This window comes from Pelophylax lessonae (assembly GCF_965119305.1).
Source record: "Pelophylax lessonae genome assembly, chromosome: 3".
NCBI classification, from domain to species: domain Eukaryota; kingdom Metazoa; phylum Chordata; class Amphibia; order Anura; family Ranidae; genus Pelophylax; species Pelophylax lessonae.
In genome coordinates, this window is record NC_138770.1 from 79,202,829 (window position 1) to 79,220,973 (window position 18,145).

Consider the following 18,145-nt stretch of genomic DNA (forward strand, 5'->3'; position numbering starts at 1 on the left):
CAAAGCTTTCTAAAGTATTCAATAGATTGGGTAATGTGGTGAAAGGGTCTGGTATGTACATGAGAGCGTCATCAGCATATAAGTTTAGTTTGAATGTCTCGGAGTTCTTTTAATATCCTGAAATTCCAGTATGTCTTTTAATCGCAATCGAGAGCGGTTCGATGGCAAGGGCAAATAGAAGTGGTGATAAGGGGCAGCCCTGTCTTGTGCCCCTGCCCAAAGGGAAGAAAGATGAGTTACAGCCCGGGATCTTAATTCTCGTTTTAGGATTTTTATATAGAGCAGAAAAGCCATTTAGAAACTCGTTAGAGAAGCCGAATCTGGGTAGTAATTTTCCAAGATAGCTCCAAGTGACACTGTCAAAAGCTTTGTGTATGTCCAGTCCTAATAGTACCAATTGTTTTTTAGATAAATTTGCGTCTTGTATAATGTTGCATGCAAGTCGAATGTTATCTGTAATTTGACGGTTGGGGATAAATCCTGACTGCGATGATGAGATGAGTTTTGGGATAATTTGGGATAATCTAGAAGCGAGGATTTTACTGAATAATTTAAGGTCGTTATTAATAATCGAAATTGGCCTAAAGTTTTGGGGGCTAGAAAGATCCTTGTTCGGTTTGGGGAGAAGAGTCATGTTTGCTAGGGACATTTCTTCTGGGAAGTCGTTGCCCTTAAGTATGTGATTAAAGAGTATTGTAAGTTTAGGGGATAGAATAGGAGTAAACTTTTTATAGTATGAAGCACTGAAGCCATCAGGGCCCGGTGCAGATGAATTACGAAGGGATTTAATCATATTAGTTACTTCAGTTTCTGTAATGGGGGCATTTAACTGCTCTATATCCAAGGGAGAGAGCGATGGGATAGGAATTTCATCAAACCAGATTTGAGAGTGTATTGGTGTGGCGTCAGAGGGGGAGGAAAGTAGTGTAGAATAAAATTTTTCAAAAATGCTCAAAACCTCCTTGGGATGAGAAGTGGTCATTCCTGATGATGTATTTAATTTATATACGTGTGGAGGTTTCAATGTTTGGTTCAATTTCCTTGCCAGCATTGTGGAAGCGGTGTTACCATATAGTAGGAATTTGGATCTTGAGTGTCTGAGGGATTTCTCTGCATTATCTGAGAGAATGTTATTTAATTCTATTCTCTTTTGGTCAATTAATAGCCTGGTGGATTGATCATGTAATGTAATATGATTTCTATACAATAATTGTAATTCCTTGGTGAGATCTTGAATCTTAGCGGTACGTGCACGGTTTTTTCTAACTGCTAACGAGATTAATTTACCTCTTATATAGGCCTTGTGAGTGACCCATGTGTTTGGGATTGAGGTGTCCACAGTAGGGTTTAATCTAAAAAATTCGGATATGGAATCGGAGAGTTCCTGAGAGTCTATCGGATTGGCTAATAGGGAGTCATTAAGTCTCCATGAGAAGGGAGTAGGAGAGAGACCTATTCCTGATGTGTCATATAGCACCATATGGTGGTCCGACCACACGCATGGAACAATGCTAGCAGAGATCGAATTGGCTAAGACCACTTGTGAGCAATAAATGTAGTCAATCCTAGCTGAAGAATTGTGCGGGTTAGAGTAGAACGTAAACTCTTTGGAGCCCATATTAAGACACCTCCATGTATCTACTAACTGTAAGTTATTGAGTCTACGCTCCAAGGATCTGGGGAACGTCTTGGAAGTCGAGTTTGGGTTGCTCCTATCCATGGTGGGATGAGAGACCATATTGAAGTCACCGCCTAGGATAATGTGGGAAGAGTGATGTTTTTCCAATATGTTAAAAAAATCTGAGAAAAATTTAACTGTGGCTCCATTAGGGGCATATATATTAGCTATTGTTAATTCCTTTCCCATAATGCGTCCCTTAATTATTATAAAGCGACTTTCTGTGTCTCTATATACTTCTTGGACATCCAGCGGGAAAGAATTATGAACGAATATTGCTACACCTCTACTTTTAGAGGAGTGTGTGGTATAAAAGGCCTGGTTATATGTCTTATGGAAGTATTTGGGGTGATTGTGTTCAGCAAAATGCGTCTCTTGGAGCAACAGGATTTTGGCGTCCAAACGCTTGAACTGGTGAAAAGCTTTCCTGCGTTTATTAGGGGAATTAAATCCCTGCACGTTATGTGAGACTATTCTAATGGTCATTTTGAGGCGAGAAAGTGGAATTTGCTATGGTGGGGTTTTAGGGTGATCGAGGTGTCTAAGAACCCATCCGTGGAGTTCAATATTTGGAAGGGCCGTGGAGTAAGTGAGGGCGGACCCGGGGGATGAAGGTCTAGGTTGTGTAACTCAGGGACATCCTGTGTCTGGAAAAGGTTAACCCAAGCACATGTTAATAAAAGGCATTCTGGATAACTGTAGGTATTGAGATGTCTGTGGATATACGTTAATAAATATGAAAAACTCAAAAAAGCAAAACTATAAAGGTCAAAGTTTAACAAGTAAGATAAACCATGGATCAGTAAACCGTTAAGGTACTGATAAAAGAGTAACATAAATGAAGGATAAACTCCTTCTAAACAGGCGACCGAGAGCCAGCAGCAGAGCAGAAGGAGAATCGGCCCATAACCGGGAATCAGAAAGGGCCTGACCTCCCCGCGACCACCAGTGGCCACCGGTCGACTGAGTGGGTACAACATGTACAAGCACGGGACCTCATTTAGGCCTCTTGAAGGATCCCTTCGAGGAGAGAAGGGAACAAAATTAGTGCAATGTCTGGTTATAGGTGGTTCTAAAAGAACCTAAAGGGAACAACATCGAGAAAAATCCAACCAAGATAGGGAGAATAAGAGGGTTGGGAGGGGAGGGATGCGGGTGTGGAAGGGAGGGGGGGAGGGGGAGGGAAGGAGGGAAAAGGATCAAAAAGCATACATTTTGGTAGTATATAAATCCATAACAATTATATTTCTTTCATATGAATTCAAGATCGTGTGGAAAAATATAAGGAGTATTAAAAAAAAGAAGGAAAAAAAATGGAAAAAATAACTTGCGGATTAGGATGAGAACACCAAAAGATCTTGATAGATGTTAGGAGCAAAGATTGATTGGAGTCAATGATCTTCAGATGAGGATTCCTTGCAGTTCAGGATTTGACCATTAGGTGTCTCCCTTTGTCCACTGAACAGTGAATATTGCTGTGGAGTATATTGGTACTGCATGGGAAAAAATTAAAAGGAAATGGGGAAAAGAGGACGGGGAAGAAAAGAGAAAATATGAGGGAATAAAATAAAGAAAGTACGTCAGATAAATCTCATGCTTAATGTTTTTTTGAGGAATCTCCAAGTATAATTCCGCAAAATTCTTGATTCCTAAGAATCAGATGATGTGAAAAATAGCAGAAAGCCTCAGATTCTGTCATTACGTGGTCTTCTGTTTCCTCTTCTAGAAGCCGGGGTTTGCCAAAGCGGTGAAGGTCTAGGAGCAGGGGGGGGTGAGGGGTTAGAAGAGGGATCCATCAGTCCTAGCTTAATAAGGACTTCACGACCCTCTGGGATATTAGTAGCCACGTACGTGGAACCATTGTGAGGGATTACAAGCTTAAACGGGAAACCCCATTTATAACGTATACGTGCAACTTGTAGGATTGTCGTGATTTCTTTTAGATTGCGTCTTCTCTCCAGTGTAGCCTGTGAGATATCCGGGAAAATCTGAATTTTATTGCCGTCGATAAGGATATTTGGGGTGTTCCTCGCAGCCCTGAGGATTTCCTCCTTGGTCAGGAAGTCCTTCATACATAAGATAATATCCCTTGGTGGTTTATCAGCAGGAGGTTTTGGACGGAGGGCACGGTGGATTCTATCACAAGAGAACTGGGACTCCATTACTTCAGGCAAAAGCGATTTAAACAGGCGATTTACTGTGGGTATGAGATCGGTATAGGTTTCAGGGATCCCCCTTAACCTCAAATTATTACGCCTGTTGCGATTGTCCAAATCCTCAACATGTGCCTGCAGCTGGTTAAATTCTGAGCTTAACACCTCATGATCTCTGCTCAGCTCTCTGTAAGCTAGGGACAACTCATCATGCTTTGCCTCCAGCCTGTCTGTTCTTCCTCCAAGGGCAGAGATCTCCTGTGTAAGGGTGGTCTCTGTCTTGTGGAGCTCAGCCTGGAACTTTGCCATCAGCTTAGTGCACATAATTTCCAGGCTATTATCAAGGTCTTGTTTTGTGAGGGGAGCAGGGTACTCACAGTTTGCAGGGGTCAAGGAAGTCTTAGGAGCTGAGGTCTGTATGTTGCTGCCGACATGCACAGGAGGAGGAGGAGGGGTGGCGCCATCTTGCTCCATGTTAAACTTCTCCCGGGCTCTTAGGAGGTAGTGGGTGAGGGACTTCTGAGGAGTCTTGCGTTTTTTCCTCTTGCAGGAAGACATGCACAGGAACTGTGGCTGCCAGGGGGTGATCTTTGAAGGAGTTTCGGCGGTGGTATATGGCCCCTGTAGCCGGGATCACGGCCAGAGTGAGTGGAGCAGCAAGTTCAAGCCGCCATCCGTCCCGCGCCGCGCATGCGCACCCGGTTAAAGTGGTTCTAAAGGGAGAAGATTTTTTACCTTAACGCATTCTATGATAAAGAACCTTATGTGCAGCTGCCCCCTTCTACCCCCCTAATACTTACCTGAGCCCGATCTTCCTGTAGCGATGTGCACAAGAGCCTTGGCTGTCAGGGGACTTCCCCTCCTCATTGGCTGAGACAGCAGTGGGCACCATTGGCTCCCAAATCAAAGTGAAATTGTCAAATTTAGTGAGCCAATGAGGAGAGAGAGGGGACGGGGCCGTGTGTGAATAGACACACGGAGCAGCAGCTCGGGAGTGAGCCTGCTCCAGTGCCTCCATAGCAAACTGCTTGTTGTGGGGGCACTACGCAGGAGGAAGGGGCCTGGAACGCCGTCGAAGGACCTAAAGCGAGAAGAATCTGGGCTGCTCTGTGCAAAACCACAGCACAGAACAGGTAAGTAAAACAAGTTTGTTATTTTAAAACAAAAAAAACAAGACTTTAGTATCACTAAAGAAAAAAAACAAAAACAAAAAAAAACAGGGAGCTTAGTCATTGACTCATTGTTCAGTTAACAATTGCATCCTGAAGCTGCCATCTAGGGTTCATCCGATGACCTACTAAAACACATGGCAGTTTGGTGATACGGTATGATGACATCATAGTGAAATCGTATAGGCAGGACACCCAGAGATCTGACAGACAGACACATTTATTATTATGTAAACATTTGGACATGAAATGTACCACGTTCTGCAGAGCAGATGCACACACCCACATAGGATATACCATGATACACCTACAGCTTGTTCCCGTGTGCCCAGGATCATGTGTTCCAGTGTTAGCGGGACCTGCAGCTGGGGGCGGAGTCACAGTGTCCCCCGGCCTCTTCAACCATGACGAGTGCGTACACACACATACACACGCTCAGTCCCATCCAGCGTCTGCAAGACATGATGGTCCATGGCCCAGTAACACGCATGTTTTATGTTACATCGAGCATGCACGAACAAGATTTCCTCGTCACATCTCGGCTGGCTGTGGAAATGCGGCATGGTGGTTTCGGAGAGTACATGGATACGGGAGGGCTCGCTGTGCCTGTTGCAGGAGAGAAAGTCACAATTAAGAGGTATCAATGGATAGGTATGCAATACAATAAGCACAGTGTACCATTTTTGGTTTAATTCGCCTGAAGTGGTGCAGCCTAAGTTTCTGTAAAATTCAATGCAATATGGCAACCTGGATGCATTCCACAAACAACTGGTGTACAGAACCTCCCCCCAGATATGTAATTTCCTGCCTGTGTGATTGGCTGACTGATTTTCCCAGAAGTCTGCACTAAGATACCAGTCAGATTTTGGGCATCCTCTGCAATAGGATACAGGTAGGAATCTGCAACACAGTGGGTTAAAATCTTAGGAGCCACTGGCTCCCACTGCTGTCAATCACCGCCAGTGAGGAGGGAGTGGGTTGTGGGGCCGAGCCCTGTTTTTTATGTCTCATGGAGTGGATGGAGTCACACAGGAGCCGGGTTCTGGAGCGAGCACGCATGAGTGCCCCATAGCAAGTTGCTTGCTGTGGAAGCACTGAGAAGGAGCCCAAAACACTGGTGGGGGACCTGAGGAGAGGCGGATAGGGGCTGTTCTGTGCAAAACCATTACACAGAGCAGGTAAGTATGTTTGTTATTTAAAAATAAATTACCTTTAATAATCACTAAGCTTTCTTAAAAATGATACTGATGCTGAATATTAAGACATGTCTAAGTTCTAACACACATGGCAGCTGCAAACCAAAATGATGGTGTCACGCATCTCATAATGTAGAATAAAAAAGAACCTGGGGAGGGGACAGGGATGGCGCTACCAATAAGGCGACCTAGGCAGCCGCCTAGGGTGCAACTTAGCAGAGTGCGCCGGCAGAGCCTGCCCCGTGGTAAGTGACTTACTGTAAGTCACTGAAGTGGTTTTAACCAGTGGCGGCTGGCCCGTCCATTAGGGGTGCCACCCCCCCATCCATGCGTCCGGCCCCCTAATCTACATTCCAGGGTGCCGGATGCATGGATTCCAATGAGGGTTTTTTTTTTTTTTTTTAAGCAAGTGATTAGATCCAGAGGCTCTAATAGGCTTCACAAAAGGGTGAGTTCGGGGCGCAGAGCACTGGGCCCTGAGCCCACCCAGTTGTGTGACAATAGCAAATTAATATTTGCTATTGCCACACTGATTCTCCTCCTGGCCAATCAGGAAGAGGGTCCTGAGACCTGTTTCCCAATTAGCCAAAGGAGAAGGCATCCTATTGGCGGAGGAGGAGGTGTGGACTGGACTTTGGAGTGGGGGGGGGGGGGGGGTGGACTGTGGCCAGGTCCGTTTAAAGCCCCCCCCCCCGACCGATAGGGCACCAGCCCCCACTGGTTTTAACCCCTTCAGCAACTTGGGATGGGATGGGGGGGGGGTGGGAGAGCATATGGGGGGGGGGCAGCAGCATATAAAGGTGAAGAATATTTGTAAAGTGTACTGTTGCTGTAGGCAATCAGCAGGTGAGTTTAGATTTATCCATTATAGCTCATGAGCTTCGTCTTTGCACAGGATAGTCAAGTGACCACAGGCTCCATGTTTGCAGTAATCACGGATCACCAGATATAACATATGGTCAGCAGCCATGATGGATCAGAATCTATCTCTTTGCACACAATAGTCACATGTCTACAAGGCACCAGGTTCCCAATGACCCTAGAGAAGAATGCAGAGGAAGGCAGTCATGACATATCAGGTGCTTAATCCTGTTGAAGCATGTCAATGTGACATGTCCAAGAACAGGGCAATATGGTGTATAACGATGTGAATTCCTATGGTATAAATATCACAGAATGCAGCGCCAATTGCTCAGTAAAAAAAAGTGTGAATCAATTAGTGAATGACAATCAATAATAACCAATCAATATAATCATGTGCATTAAAATACAATAGGTGATTAATAAATTATAACTAAATTAGCAAGTACAAATCCATAAATAAGGTGTCATCAGTCAATATAATCATGCGCATTACCACACAATAGATAATTAATCCAAAAAAACGCATATTGGGGTGGAGCCTGCGCATGGACGCCACATCTTGGTCAGCCTCACGGAAGTCTATTAAGGAGCCTGTTCAAGCCCACACTGCTGAAGTGCCTGGACTATGAGTGGACTTTTATGTATCTTATGTTTAATAAACAATCAAACAGAGAGCACTAGAGGGTGTCTTCCTTTTTTTCATATCCCTGTATATACCGTGGAGTGGTGTATCCCGGAGTAAGAGGAGTGAGGAGCAACCCTATTTGACACCTTTAGGTTAAAAACTGTATTTTTTATTTACCGTAAAATCCTTTTCTCTGAAATTCATTGACAGACGCAGCGTCATATCTTCTTGACCATTGGTTATGCTGCCCCCTACAGGAGTAGGACATTAGACCGGAAAAAGCTTTCACCACGCCTATAGGGGTGTCCCTACAGGCATAACCCCACACACTCTGCCACAGCCCTCAGTTTTGTTGCAAGCAGTGTTTAGAAGAGAACAACCCCATTCGACTCATAATTAGTGAGGTGGGTGCTACGTCTGTCAATGAACTTCAGAGAAAAGGATTTTACGGTAAGTAAAAAATCCAGTTTTCTCTATAGTTCATTGACAGACGCAGCGCCATATCTTCTTGACCATTGGGACGTCCCAAAGCAGTATTAACATGAGGGGTGGGAAAATATAACGCAAACATAAATGCCAATTTCCCAAGGTTAAACCCAGGAGACTTGCAGGAACAATCTGTACAGCAGAAAGAACGAGCTGACACAGGAAGTGAAAAGCACCTGGGTCATGCCTAGAGCATCCAGTGTCTGCCTATGCTGTCCATTACCATGGACTACAAGAAAATGGCCGCCCCAATGCATGCCTATGGGGAAGATTTAGAAAATGGCTGCCCATGCATTACAATGAAGAATTCTGACATTAAAGCGGAGTTCCACCCTCGGAAAGTTTTTTTCACAAAAAATACCCCCGGGACAGTCAGGGCTAGTACATTCCACAATGGATAGCCTCTGAACTGTCCCAGGTCGCACTTACCTTGTAGAAGAAATACTTACCTTGAAAATGTCTTGTCCAGCGCTGCCATCTCAGGTGTGGGCAGCTGAAGCCGGAGCGTCCTCTTCTGTGTCTTCTTCGTCCCAGAATGCCCTGCACCGGCCCTGCTCGTCATGTCCGGTGCAGGCACGTCATTCCTGCACAGCTTCTGGGCATGCCTGAGAAGCGATGACGCTTGGCTCCAAGGAATCAATGCAAGCAGGAAGTGACGGCGCGGGCCACGGCTACAGAGAGAGGAAGAGGAAGTAAGGTGAGTATAATTTCTTCTAAAACAAGGTAAGTAAAGAAAAAAAAAATCATGATTATCCATTTATTTTTCAGGTGACACAGAGCAAGCAGATGGGGCAAAGTGTCTTTTAAGGGTGGAACTCCACTTTAATGTAGGGTAAAACTACAGCAAAACGGAGGCCTCCAGGACCCCAGGAGGGGTTAGCAGACAAAGGCATCCCAGGAAAGGACCCCACCAGAAACCCCCCCCCGCAGAACTGCCGCAGCGGCCGCAATATATCCACTCCCCAGAGGTAGGAACCAGTTATGGGGGGGGGGGGGTGTTGAACAGCTGAGGGAGGGCGTGGTATACCTGAGAAGCCAGGAGAACCAAGGGATACCCGAGGATCCGACTATTCCATGGAGGGGGCCCACGTCCACCCCGAGACCGCCAGAGAAGTGGGGGAACACTTACTCACCATATCACGATATCAGGTGGGCACCACTCCAAACAGACTACCTCCCACCTGGGATGGGGGTGTTGCTGGCCAAGGTATACGCTGCGACTCAGGGCATTCAAGGTCATTCTTGTACCAGCGAGATGGTCCCCATCCAACCGGGCTCTGTCGCGGCGAGGCCTAGTGCTGGACTATAACCTGCTCACGCTCGCTGGCCAGGCTGGGAGATCTTAAAGATCTAGAATATCCAGTCCGAAACACAGCTGGCTGTTGCTTGTAGTTCTCCAGGAACTCTACTAAAAGAATATATTAGATAAAAAGGTTCCCAAAAAAATACCAGCTAAGACAAAAGTCCCAGCAGGGAACTAGGACCTACTCCTAAAGTAGGCAGAAACAAACTGAGGGCTGTAGCAGAGTGTGTGGGGTTATGCCTGCAGGGACAGCCCCATAGGTGTGATGAAAGCTTTTTCCTGCCTAGTGTCCTACTTCTGTAGGGGGCAGCATAACCAATGGTTAAGAAGATATGAAGCTACGCCTGTCAATGAACGATAGAGAAAGTGTGTTTGACTCACTGGAATATATGAGTCAGACATTAAGGTGAGCTGCGTGTGAGCACAGGTTGAAGCGCACTCTATCACCTTTTTATGTGGATTGATGCACCAGTACATTATTTGTTTTACTGGCATGGCACGGTGGAATTTCGTTAGTCTCATGACACACGTTTTTTTATGGACTTTTTTTTTGATTAATCATCTATTGTGTGGTAATGCGCATGATTATATTGACTGATGACACATGGTATATATGGATTTGTACTTGCTAATTTAGTTATATTTTTAGTTAATTAATCACCTATTGTATTTTAAAGGTACATGATTATATTGATTGGTTATTATTGATTGTCATTCACTAATTGGTTCACACTTTTTTTTTTTTTACTGAGCTATTGGCGCTGCATTCTGTGATATTTATTTTGTTCTTTTGTGTTTAGTGGAAAACACTATATGTAAGCCGCCATTGGGTTTATTCAATTTATTTTGGGATTGCGACGATTTATTTATTTTTCATAATTCCTATGGTATACACCTGCATCCCTAGGGGAGTCCTCTTCCCCTCCCAAGGCCCCTTGTGTCATTTTACCAATTCATTCTGGAACATAGACACTTACTTGAATCACCGTGTTGTTCTGTGGTGGAAACCTAACCTGAGTGATAGAGGAGAAAGGTGACAGGTTACACACTGTACGAATCCCCAGGCTGCATTTATCTGTCTATAATGGAACCGGTCTCACCTCTGTCCTTTCCATTGTGTATCTTCTCCTCTTCCTCGTCAGCTCCCTCCTCAGCTGAAAGAGAAAAGACAGTCAATGGCAGAACACTGAGCACCCAACCTCTGTTGCCAGATTAATGGCCGCTTGGTGACAACCTCCAGATGGTTGGCGGCTTCTGGGAACAGATGACCATCGCCTGAAGTGTACATTACCAAGTGCATCATAAACCCAATCCCCGCTTACCTGACTGCTGCCTCTACCAAGACTGCCTGTGTACCCATCTTGGATCACATACACTATACTGCCAAAAGTATTAGGACGCCTGCCTTTACATGCACATGAACTTTAATGGCATCCCAGTCTTAGTCCTTAGGGTTCATAGGGTATAAGACGTGCTGCGGGAGGATGGTGGTTGGGGTGGACGAGCCGGGGGATGGTATGTTCACGAAGTGTGCCCCCTTCACACCACAAACCCCCTTTACAGCACAGCCCCCTCCTTTTTTATGTGTCCATATTCCCCCTTTAAAGCAGTCCCACAGTGTGTACTCAGTTCCTCTTCACTTTACAGCCCCCCTTTACATTACAGTGCCCCTTAACCGTGCAGTTTCCTTTACATTAATGTAACAGGGACTGCTCTGTAAAGGGGGCACTGTAATGTAAAGGGGGGCTATGATGTAAAGGGGGCTGCTTTCTGGGTATGTTAATATCTACCCCTCCCACCGCACACAGTGGTTTCTCCCACAGACTCGTGCATCACTACAGGATGAACCAGGCAACAGGGGGAACCACAGTGTACGGCAGGGGGAGCAGGTATTCCACCTACCTGACTGGTTGAATACTTGCAGCAGCTGGAGAGCAACAAAGTGACTGAATCTGAAGACACAGGCCACGGGAAAAGTAAACACCAAATCTCTATCATCTTTTATAGGGATAGTTTTATTCTGTGGTGAGAAGGGCTACATGCCACAGTCCCAGCCCACCTTTGTGTTACAGCGCCATCTGTTATATTCTTCATAATATAAAATAAAAGATCCAGTCGGGATGGTGAGAGCAATAGCCCATATTGCCATTGCACACGCTCCTTTGGAAAGCGCTAGGATACTGGGTGCTGTAACCACTATCAGTTGGAGACTGGATCATGAATGCCACAAACAATATATTTACCAGCACACCTCGGATCCTCAGTCCAAACGTTTTTTTTTTTTCAGCATGATCACATCAAAAGCAAGAAAGTGCAACGTTTCGGTGTCACATGCCTGACAAAGGGGTCCTTGCGTGACTTTGAAACGTTGCAATTTCTTGCTTTTGATGTTATCATGCTGAAATATAAACCGTTTGGATGGACTGAAGGTGTGCTTGCAAATATATTATTTTTGGGATGGTAAGAGCAGCTCAGAATGGCCACAGCAGGTGTGTAGACCTGGGAACTAAGAGCAAAGATATCACCATCGGACTCCTTGACAGATATAGCAAACTGTTAGGCATCCCCTCAACACTGAAATAACAATTTTGGGTGACTGATTCTTTATTTACATAATTCCTTGCAAAGAGATTCGGCAGGCACAATACTCCTGGTTAGGTCCGCATCCTCTTGTCACATGATTCCATGCAACCTTTCCCCCATTCGCTGAGAATTTCGAAGGGCAATGCTCAATTCCACTTAGGCTTGGTCAGAGATTCTGGGCTTCTCACACTCAAAGGGTACCTGACATTTTAGACGTTTAGTGTACAAAGTAGAGTAAGTAATAGCAGGATGAGAACTGGGGACACTCTGCAGGCCGACTGTGCCCTCTTCTTCAGTTTTAAGGCAGAATGTTCACATTTGTTCAATCTGCACATTCAGCAGTGTGACGGACTCCGGACATCCTGACTGGGTATCTCCGCCAAGAAGCTGCTTCCTAACGAGATCCGTGAATCTGGCTATAGTTACCCCAAGAACTCGACAGTACAAGTTTTGGAGTCAACCAGAATGAACTGTTTATTCAAACACAGGCACAATGAGATATACACTGTGGGACAACCCCCCCCCCCTCCCACTTAGCAGCCAATCCACATACACATATACATCCCATAATAGGTTGATCTTAAGGCAGACAGAAACAATAGAATAATGGAATGCAGGTACTTAACAATAACAAACCCCACCCCTCCTCACTATCTAGCAAGGGTCTATGAGACACTCCTGCAATATTCTAGCAATCTGAAATGTCAAACCGTTCATATTCAAATATTTCCTGAGGGACATGTTCAGAAATATTGTCCCAAGAGAAAGAGCCCCTGACTCTTTCAACACAAACCACACATATAGAACCCAGGATAACCGGGGTAACACGAAAGGCTGTGTGGTTTTAAAGCGAGTCTGATTAGTGCAGACCAGACTGGGTTTCTTGGTCACCCTGGGCCCCTAATAGACACAGGGTAACTTACACATAAGAGGGGCCTGGAAGCTGGATAAGGAGTTTCCCAACCTCTCTAAAGTAATCTGGGTTCCACAAGCCCAGCGTCCAAAGTGGCTCACATCACAAGGAGTTTACAAGAAGTTAGGTACCTTGCTGACCGGTCACTTACCTGAGTGCAGCTCCTTCACCAGGGAAGACATGGTGTTTGTAATGGAGTCTGCGGCTACTAGTAAATCGCTGCGCAGGTTTCTTCTTGTACCTGGAGCATAAGAGAAGAAGACATAGCGATTACATAGTCTCTGGCCACCCTGGATAGCCATGTTGGGGGCAAACCATTGTCCAATCACAGCAAAGAATAGACTGACTAATCAGTGAGGATGGCTCTAGATTACTAAACTGATTCCCAAATAACAAGCAGACCCATTACAGAAAAGAAGCACACATTCTAAAGGTAGATGGGCAGTATTCTGGCTGGCACAGTGGCTGGATACATAGGCTGGCTAAGGTGGCTGGCTAAAGTGGCGGATTACATACAGTGCCTTGCGAAAGCATTCGGCCCCCTTGAACTTTGCGACCTTTTGCCACATTTCAGGCTTCAAACAAAGATATAAAACTGTAATTTTTTTGTGAAGAATCAACAAGTGGGACACAATCATGAAGTGGAACGAAATTTATTGGATATTTTAAACTTTGTTAACAAATAAAAAACTGAAAAATTGAGCGTGCAAAATTATTCAGTCCCTTTACTTTCAGCGCAGCAAACTCTCTCCAGAAGTTCAGTGAGGATCTCTGAATGATCCAATGTTGACCTAAATGACTAATGATGATAAATAGAATCCACCTGTGTGTAATCATGTCTCTGTATAAATGCACCTGCACTGTGATAGTCTCAGAGGTCCGTTTAAAGCGCAGAGAGCATCATGAAGAACAAGGAACACACCAGGCAGGTCCGAGATACTATTGTGGAGATGTTTAAAGCCGGATTTGGATACAAAAAGATTTCCCAAGCTTTAAACATCCCAAGGAGCACTGTGCAAGCAATAATATTGAAATGGAAGGAGTATCAGACCACTGCAAATATACGAAGACCTGGCCGTCCCTCTAAACTTTCAGCTCATACAAGGAGAAGACTGATCAGAGATGCAGCCAAGAGGCCCATGATCACTCTGGATGAACTGCAGAGATCTACAGCTGAGGTGGGAGACTCTGTCCATAGAGCAGCAATCAGTCGTATACTGCACAAATCTGGCCTTTATGGAAGAGTGGCAAGAAGAAAGCCATTTCTTAAAGATATCCATAAAAAGTGTCGTTTAAAGTTTGCCACAAGCCATCTGGGAGACACACCATCCCCACTGTCAAACATGGTGGTGGCAGCATCATGGTTTGGGCCTGCTTTTCTTCAGCAGGGACAGGGAAGATGGTTAAAATTGATGGGAAGATGGATGGAGCCAAATACAGGACGATTCTGGAAGAAAACCTAATGGAGTCTGCAAAAGACCTGAGACTGGGATGGAGATTTGTCTTCCAACAAGACAATGATCCAAAACATAAAGCAAAATATACAATGGAATGGTTCACAAATAAACATATCCAGATGTTAGAATGGCCAAGTCAAAGTCCAGACCTGAATCCAATCGAGAATCACTGTATATTGGCTTTAATAGCTGGATACCTTTGCTGGTTATGATGGATGGTTAGCAAACTTACCTTGCAACTGAACTGCAATGTCCTGTATGGTTTCTTTCCCTCATACTGTCCCGCTGTGTAATTTGTCCAATATGCAGCATTGAGTTGATGTGCTTGCATTACCCACAGTTCCACCCACTGTGGTTCTCCATGTGATTTGATGTCACATGACCAAGCAGAGGGCACACACGGGGAAAACCAGGCCTGTAGCATCCTTGCACCACTCTCATTTGGGGAGATTTATCTCTATCACTAGTTGCTTTGCAGCAGGGACCAATCTATTTTCGATCTATCTATGGCTGTTCCTGCTTGACAAAAGTCGATCTAACAATCAACTTCTGTTAAATGGGACTGTTAGAAAAATTTTGTTGACCAGCAGCTTGCAGCATGTGTGTGCATGGGTAGGGGAGACGGTTGGCTAACTGCAGAAAAAAAAAAATCACCTGTCTATGACCATCATAAGAGGAGCAATGAACTGGTGCAATAACACAGCTTATTAATATGAAATAAAAACAATCAAATATGCGCTCACATGTACAGTTGAGCACAAAGGTTTGCACACCCTGGTAGAAATTGTTTATCAAAACAATATATTTGCTAAAAATTCTCTAAAATCATTCTTAGCAGATATAAAAAAAGCTAATTTAAAAAAAAAAATCCTGCTAAATTCCTACTAAATATAAAAGCTTAACCTATATTGAGTTAATAAATAACAAATATTTGTAATTTTTTAATTACGTCTTTTTTGCAAAATGGTGAAAATGTTTTCTTTAAAAATCTGGAGGTTTTCCTTTTTCACTTACAGCTTTCAGTTTGTAAAAGACCCCCCCCCCCCAAATACATATATTTTCTGAAAGCACATTGCCAGTAAGATAAAAAAAAGGTGCTACTGATTTTTAAGGCACCGCGATATTTGTGCAAATGTTTTTCAAACCAATGGTTTTGCTATAAATACACCAAAATCATTAATTGGATGGATTCATACATGGCAAAATGTACAAAATTCCTGCTAAATTCTTACTTAATATAAAAGTTAAACCTATATTGAGTTATTAAATGTCAAATATCTGTACATTTAAATTGTGCCTTTTTGTGAAATGGTGAAAACTGAAGGTATACAAAACTGTAAATAAAAACAATTTAGTCAGGAGGTTACCATTTTCCACTTACAGCTTTCAGAATTTGAAAAGACCCCTCAAACTAAACATTTTCTGAAAGCACATGACTTGTAGAATAAAAAAAGTGCTACTGATTTTTTGGGCCCTGCAATAATTCATTCAAAACAATGTTCATCATATTTCAATTTTTCACTAAAAAGACACTAAAATCATCAATAGTGTGCATAAACACAACATAACTTACATAATTCCTGCTATATTACTACTAAAGCATTGTTCACATGTGGCATACTAAAGTGTATGCCCATGGAGGGCCATATTTAGCCCCACAGGGATGCATAGGTGTTCCGTGCATCCCTGTACTGGCAGCCCCATTTATGTTAATTGGGATGCAATGGCTGCACAGGTATAGCTGCTGTTCCTAATCCGACATCCGTGTGGATTTGGGTGTTGGTGCACGATCCCGAACGCAGGCAATGTGAGCTCAGAGACATGCACGCGGACTTACATGGATGTCAAATTGGGAGAAATGGCTCTGTTAATGCAGCTGCTACATCCCAAATGACATCAATAGGACTGTCTGCACAGAGATGCACGGAACACCTGTGCATCCCTGTAAAGGTACGCTGTGTATGCCCGGTGTGAACAAGGCCTTAGGCCCCTTTCACACAAGCAGACTGATCGGGTCTGCCGGTCCATTTTTAAAGGGGCCCAATCCGACCACCTATTGTTTTCTATGGAGAGGCAGATGTAAATGAACATGTGTCTGTTTACACCCGCCTGCATCCGATCCGGTCCACTAAAAACAGACAGATGGGGATTCCATTCCCCATCCATCTAGCAGATCAGATCAGATGGTATCGGATAGAAATGGACAGGCGGTCCATTTCCATCCAACCGCTACATAGAGAATAGCGGGCTGTGTCTGTGTCCACTTTGCTAATGCGGAGCGGACGTGGATGTGTCATTTGCAAAAAGATCCCCGCTGAGCAGGCGGATCTGCTTGAAAGTCTGCTCCATGTTTTTTTTTTTTTTACAATTATATTTTTTATAATATGATGTTTTATTTTTTGGGGGGGGTCTTTGAGATATCAGAGGTCTTAACCAACCCCCGTATCTCTTTTTTTGAGACCTCTGCATTAGCGGAGCAGACATGTCATCTGCCTACTCAGCGGGGATCAGCAGAGAGATCCCCACTGAGCAGGCGGATCTGCTTGACAGAGTCCGCTTCATGTTTTTTTAATATTTTTATTTATTTATTTTTTACATGTTTACCAAGACCCAGCTTCACCTGACCAAGCCCCCCCCCCCCCACTCTCAGGCTGACAGCTTGCCGGAGCTGAGTGCAGGCAGTGGGAGGGGAAGAAGGGATACAGCCATAGCAGGGATGGATCATGGGTGTTGGGGCCGGTAGGGGTATGATGGGAGAGGCAGGGGGGGACATCTCTGGATCCCCCCTAAGCCCCTGCAGCACCTGAACCCGGCGGGAGCAGCAGAGGAGGGATGCTGGCTTCTAAAGGTAGCTGCAGGAATCGGGTTTGCTGGGGGGGGGGGGGGGCAGATCGGGTGTGTGTGGGGGGGATCAGTGCTGGGGGGCAGGAAGGGGGGTGAAGGGGATAGGAATGGCGAGTGGGGGGGGGGGGGGGGGAGAGTAGTTTTAGGTGACAGGGAGCGGGGACGGGAGGTGGAGAGGTTGGGGACAGGGAAGCGGCAGCACATGGGGTCATTGAAGTGACCATAAGCTTATAGCAGGAGGAGAAATGAGGTCCGTAGGGCGTACGGGCCTGGCCAACTGCAAGCAGTGCTGTAGATCCGTACACTGTACGGACCTGGCAGTAAAAGGGTTAAATCATAACAGAAATCACCCAAATGGCTCTGATCAAAAGTTTACATACCCTGCAATGTTTGGCCTTGGTACAGACGCACAAGGTGACGCACACAGGTTAAAATGGAAATTAAAAGGTTATTTTCTCACATCTGTGGCTTTTTAATTACTTGCCTAATGGGCACTTTCACCCCATTTCTGCCTAGGCCAATTTGAAGTGCTGTCACACTCTAGATTACAATTGCGCTGTCATGCAACACTGTGCCCATATGACATTTTTATCATTGTTTCACACAAGATTTCTTTTGGGCTGAGTTTTTTTATTTTTTGCTAACCAAATGAGGCTGCAAGTGCAGATGAGGCTGCAATGATGGGGACTGATGAGGCCGCACTGATGAGGCTGCACTGATGGGCACTGATGAGGAGGCACTGATACAGTGCTTCCGGAAAGTATTCACAGCGCTTCACTTTTTCCACATTTTGTTATGTTACAGCCCTATTCCAAAAATGGATACAATTCCTTATTTTCCTTAAAATTCTACAAACAATACCTCATAATGACAA

General features: G+C 44.7%; 1 protein-coding gene across 5 annotated transcripts in view; it reads right to left on the reverse strand.

Moving 5' to 3' along the window:
• Positions 1–5,204: 5,204 nt before the first annotated feature.
• The window catches only part of DTNB (dystrobrevin beta), a 292,666-nt gene continuing 279,725 nt past the window's right edge, over positions 5,205–18,145 (reverse strand). For all 5 annotated transcript variants that reach the window (XM_082251573.1, XM_082251572.1, XM_082251571.1 and 2 more), the window contains 4 exons: positions 13,122–13,211; positions 10,575–10,628; positions 10,452–10,487; positions 5,205–5,606 (listed from right to left, as the gene is read on the reverse strand). In XM_082251573.1, the coding sequence (XP_082107699.1) occupies positions 10,483–10,487; positions 10,575–10,628; positions 13,122–13,211 (149 nt within the window). In that variant the 3' untranslated portion in view covers positions 5,205–5,606; positions 10,452–10,482. The remainder of the gene's footprint in view (positions 5,607–10,451; positions 10,488–10,574; positions 10,629–13,121; positions 13,212–18,145) is intronic.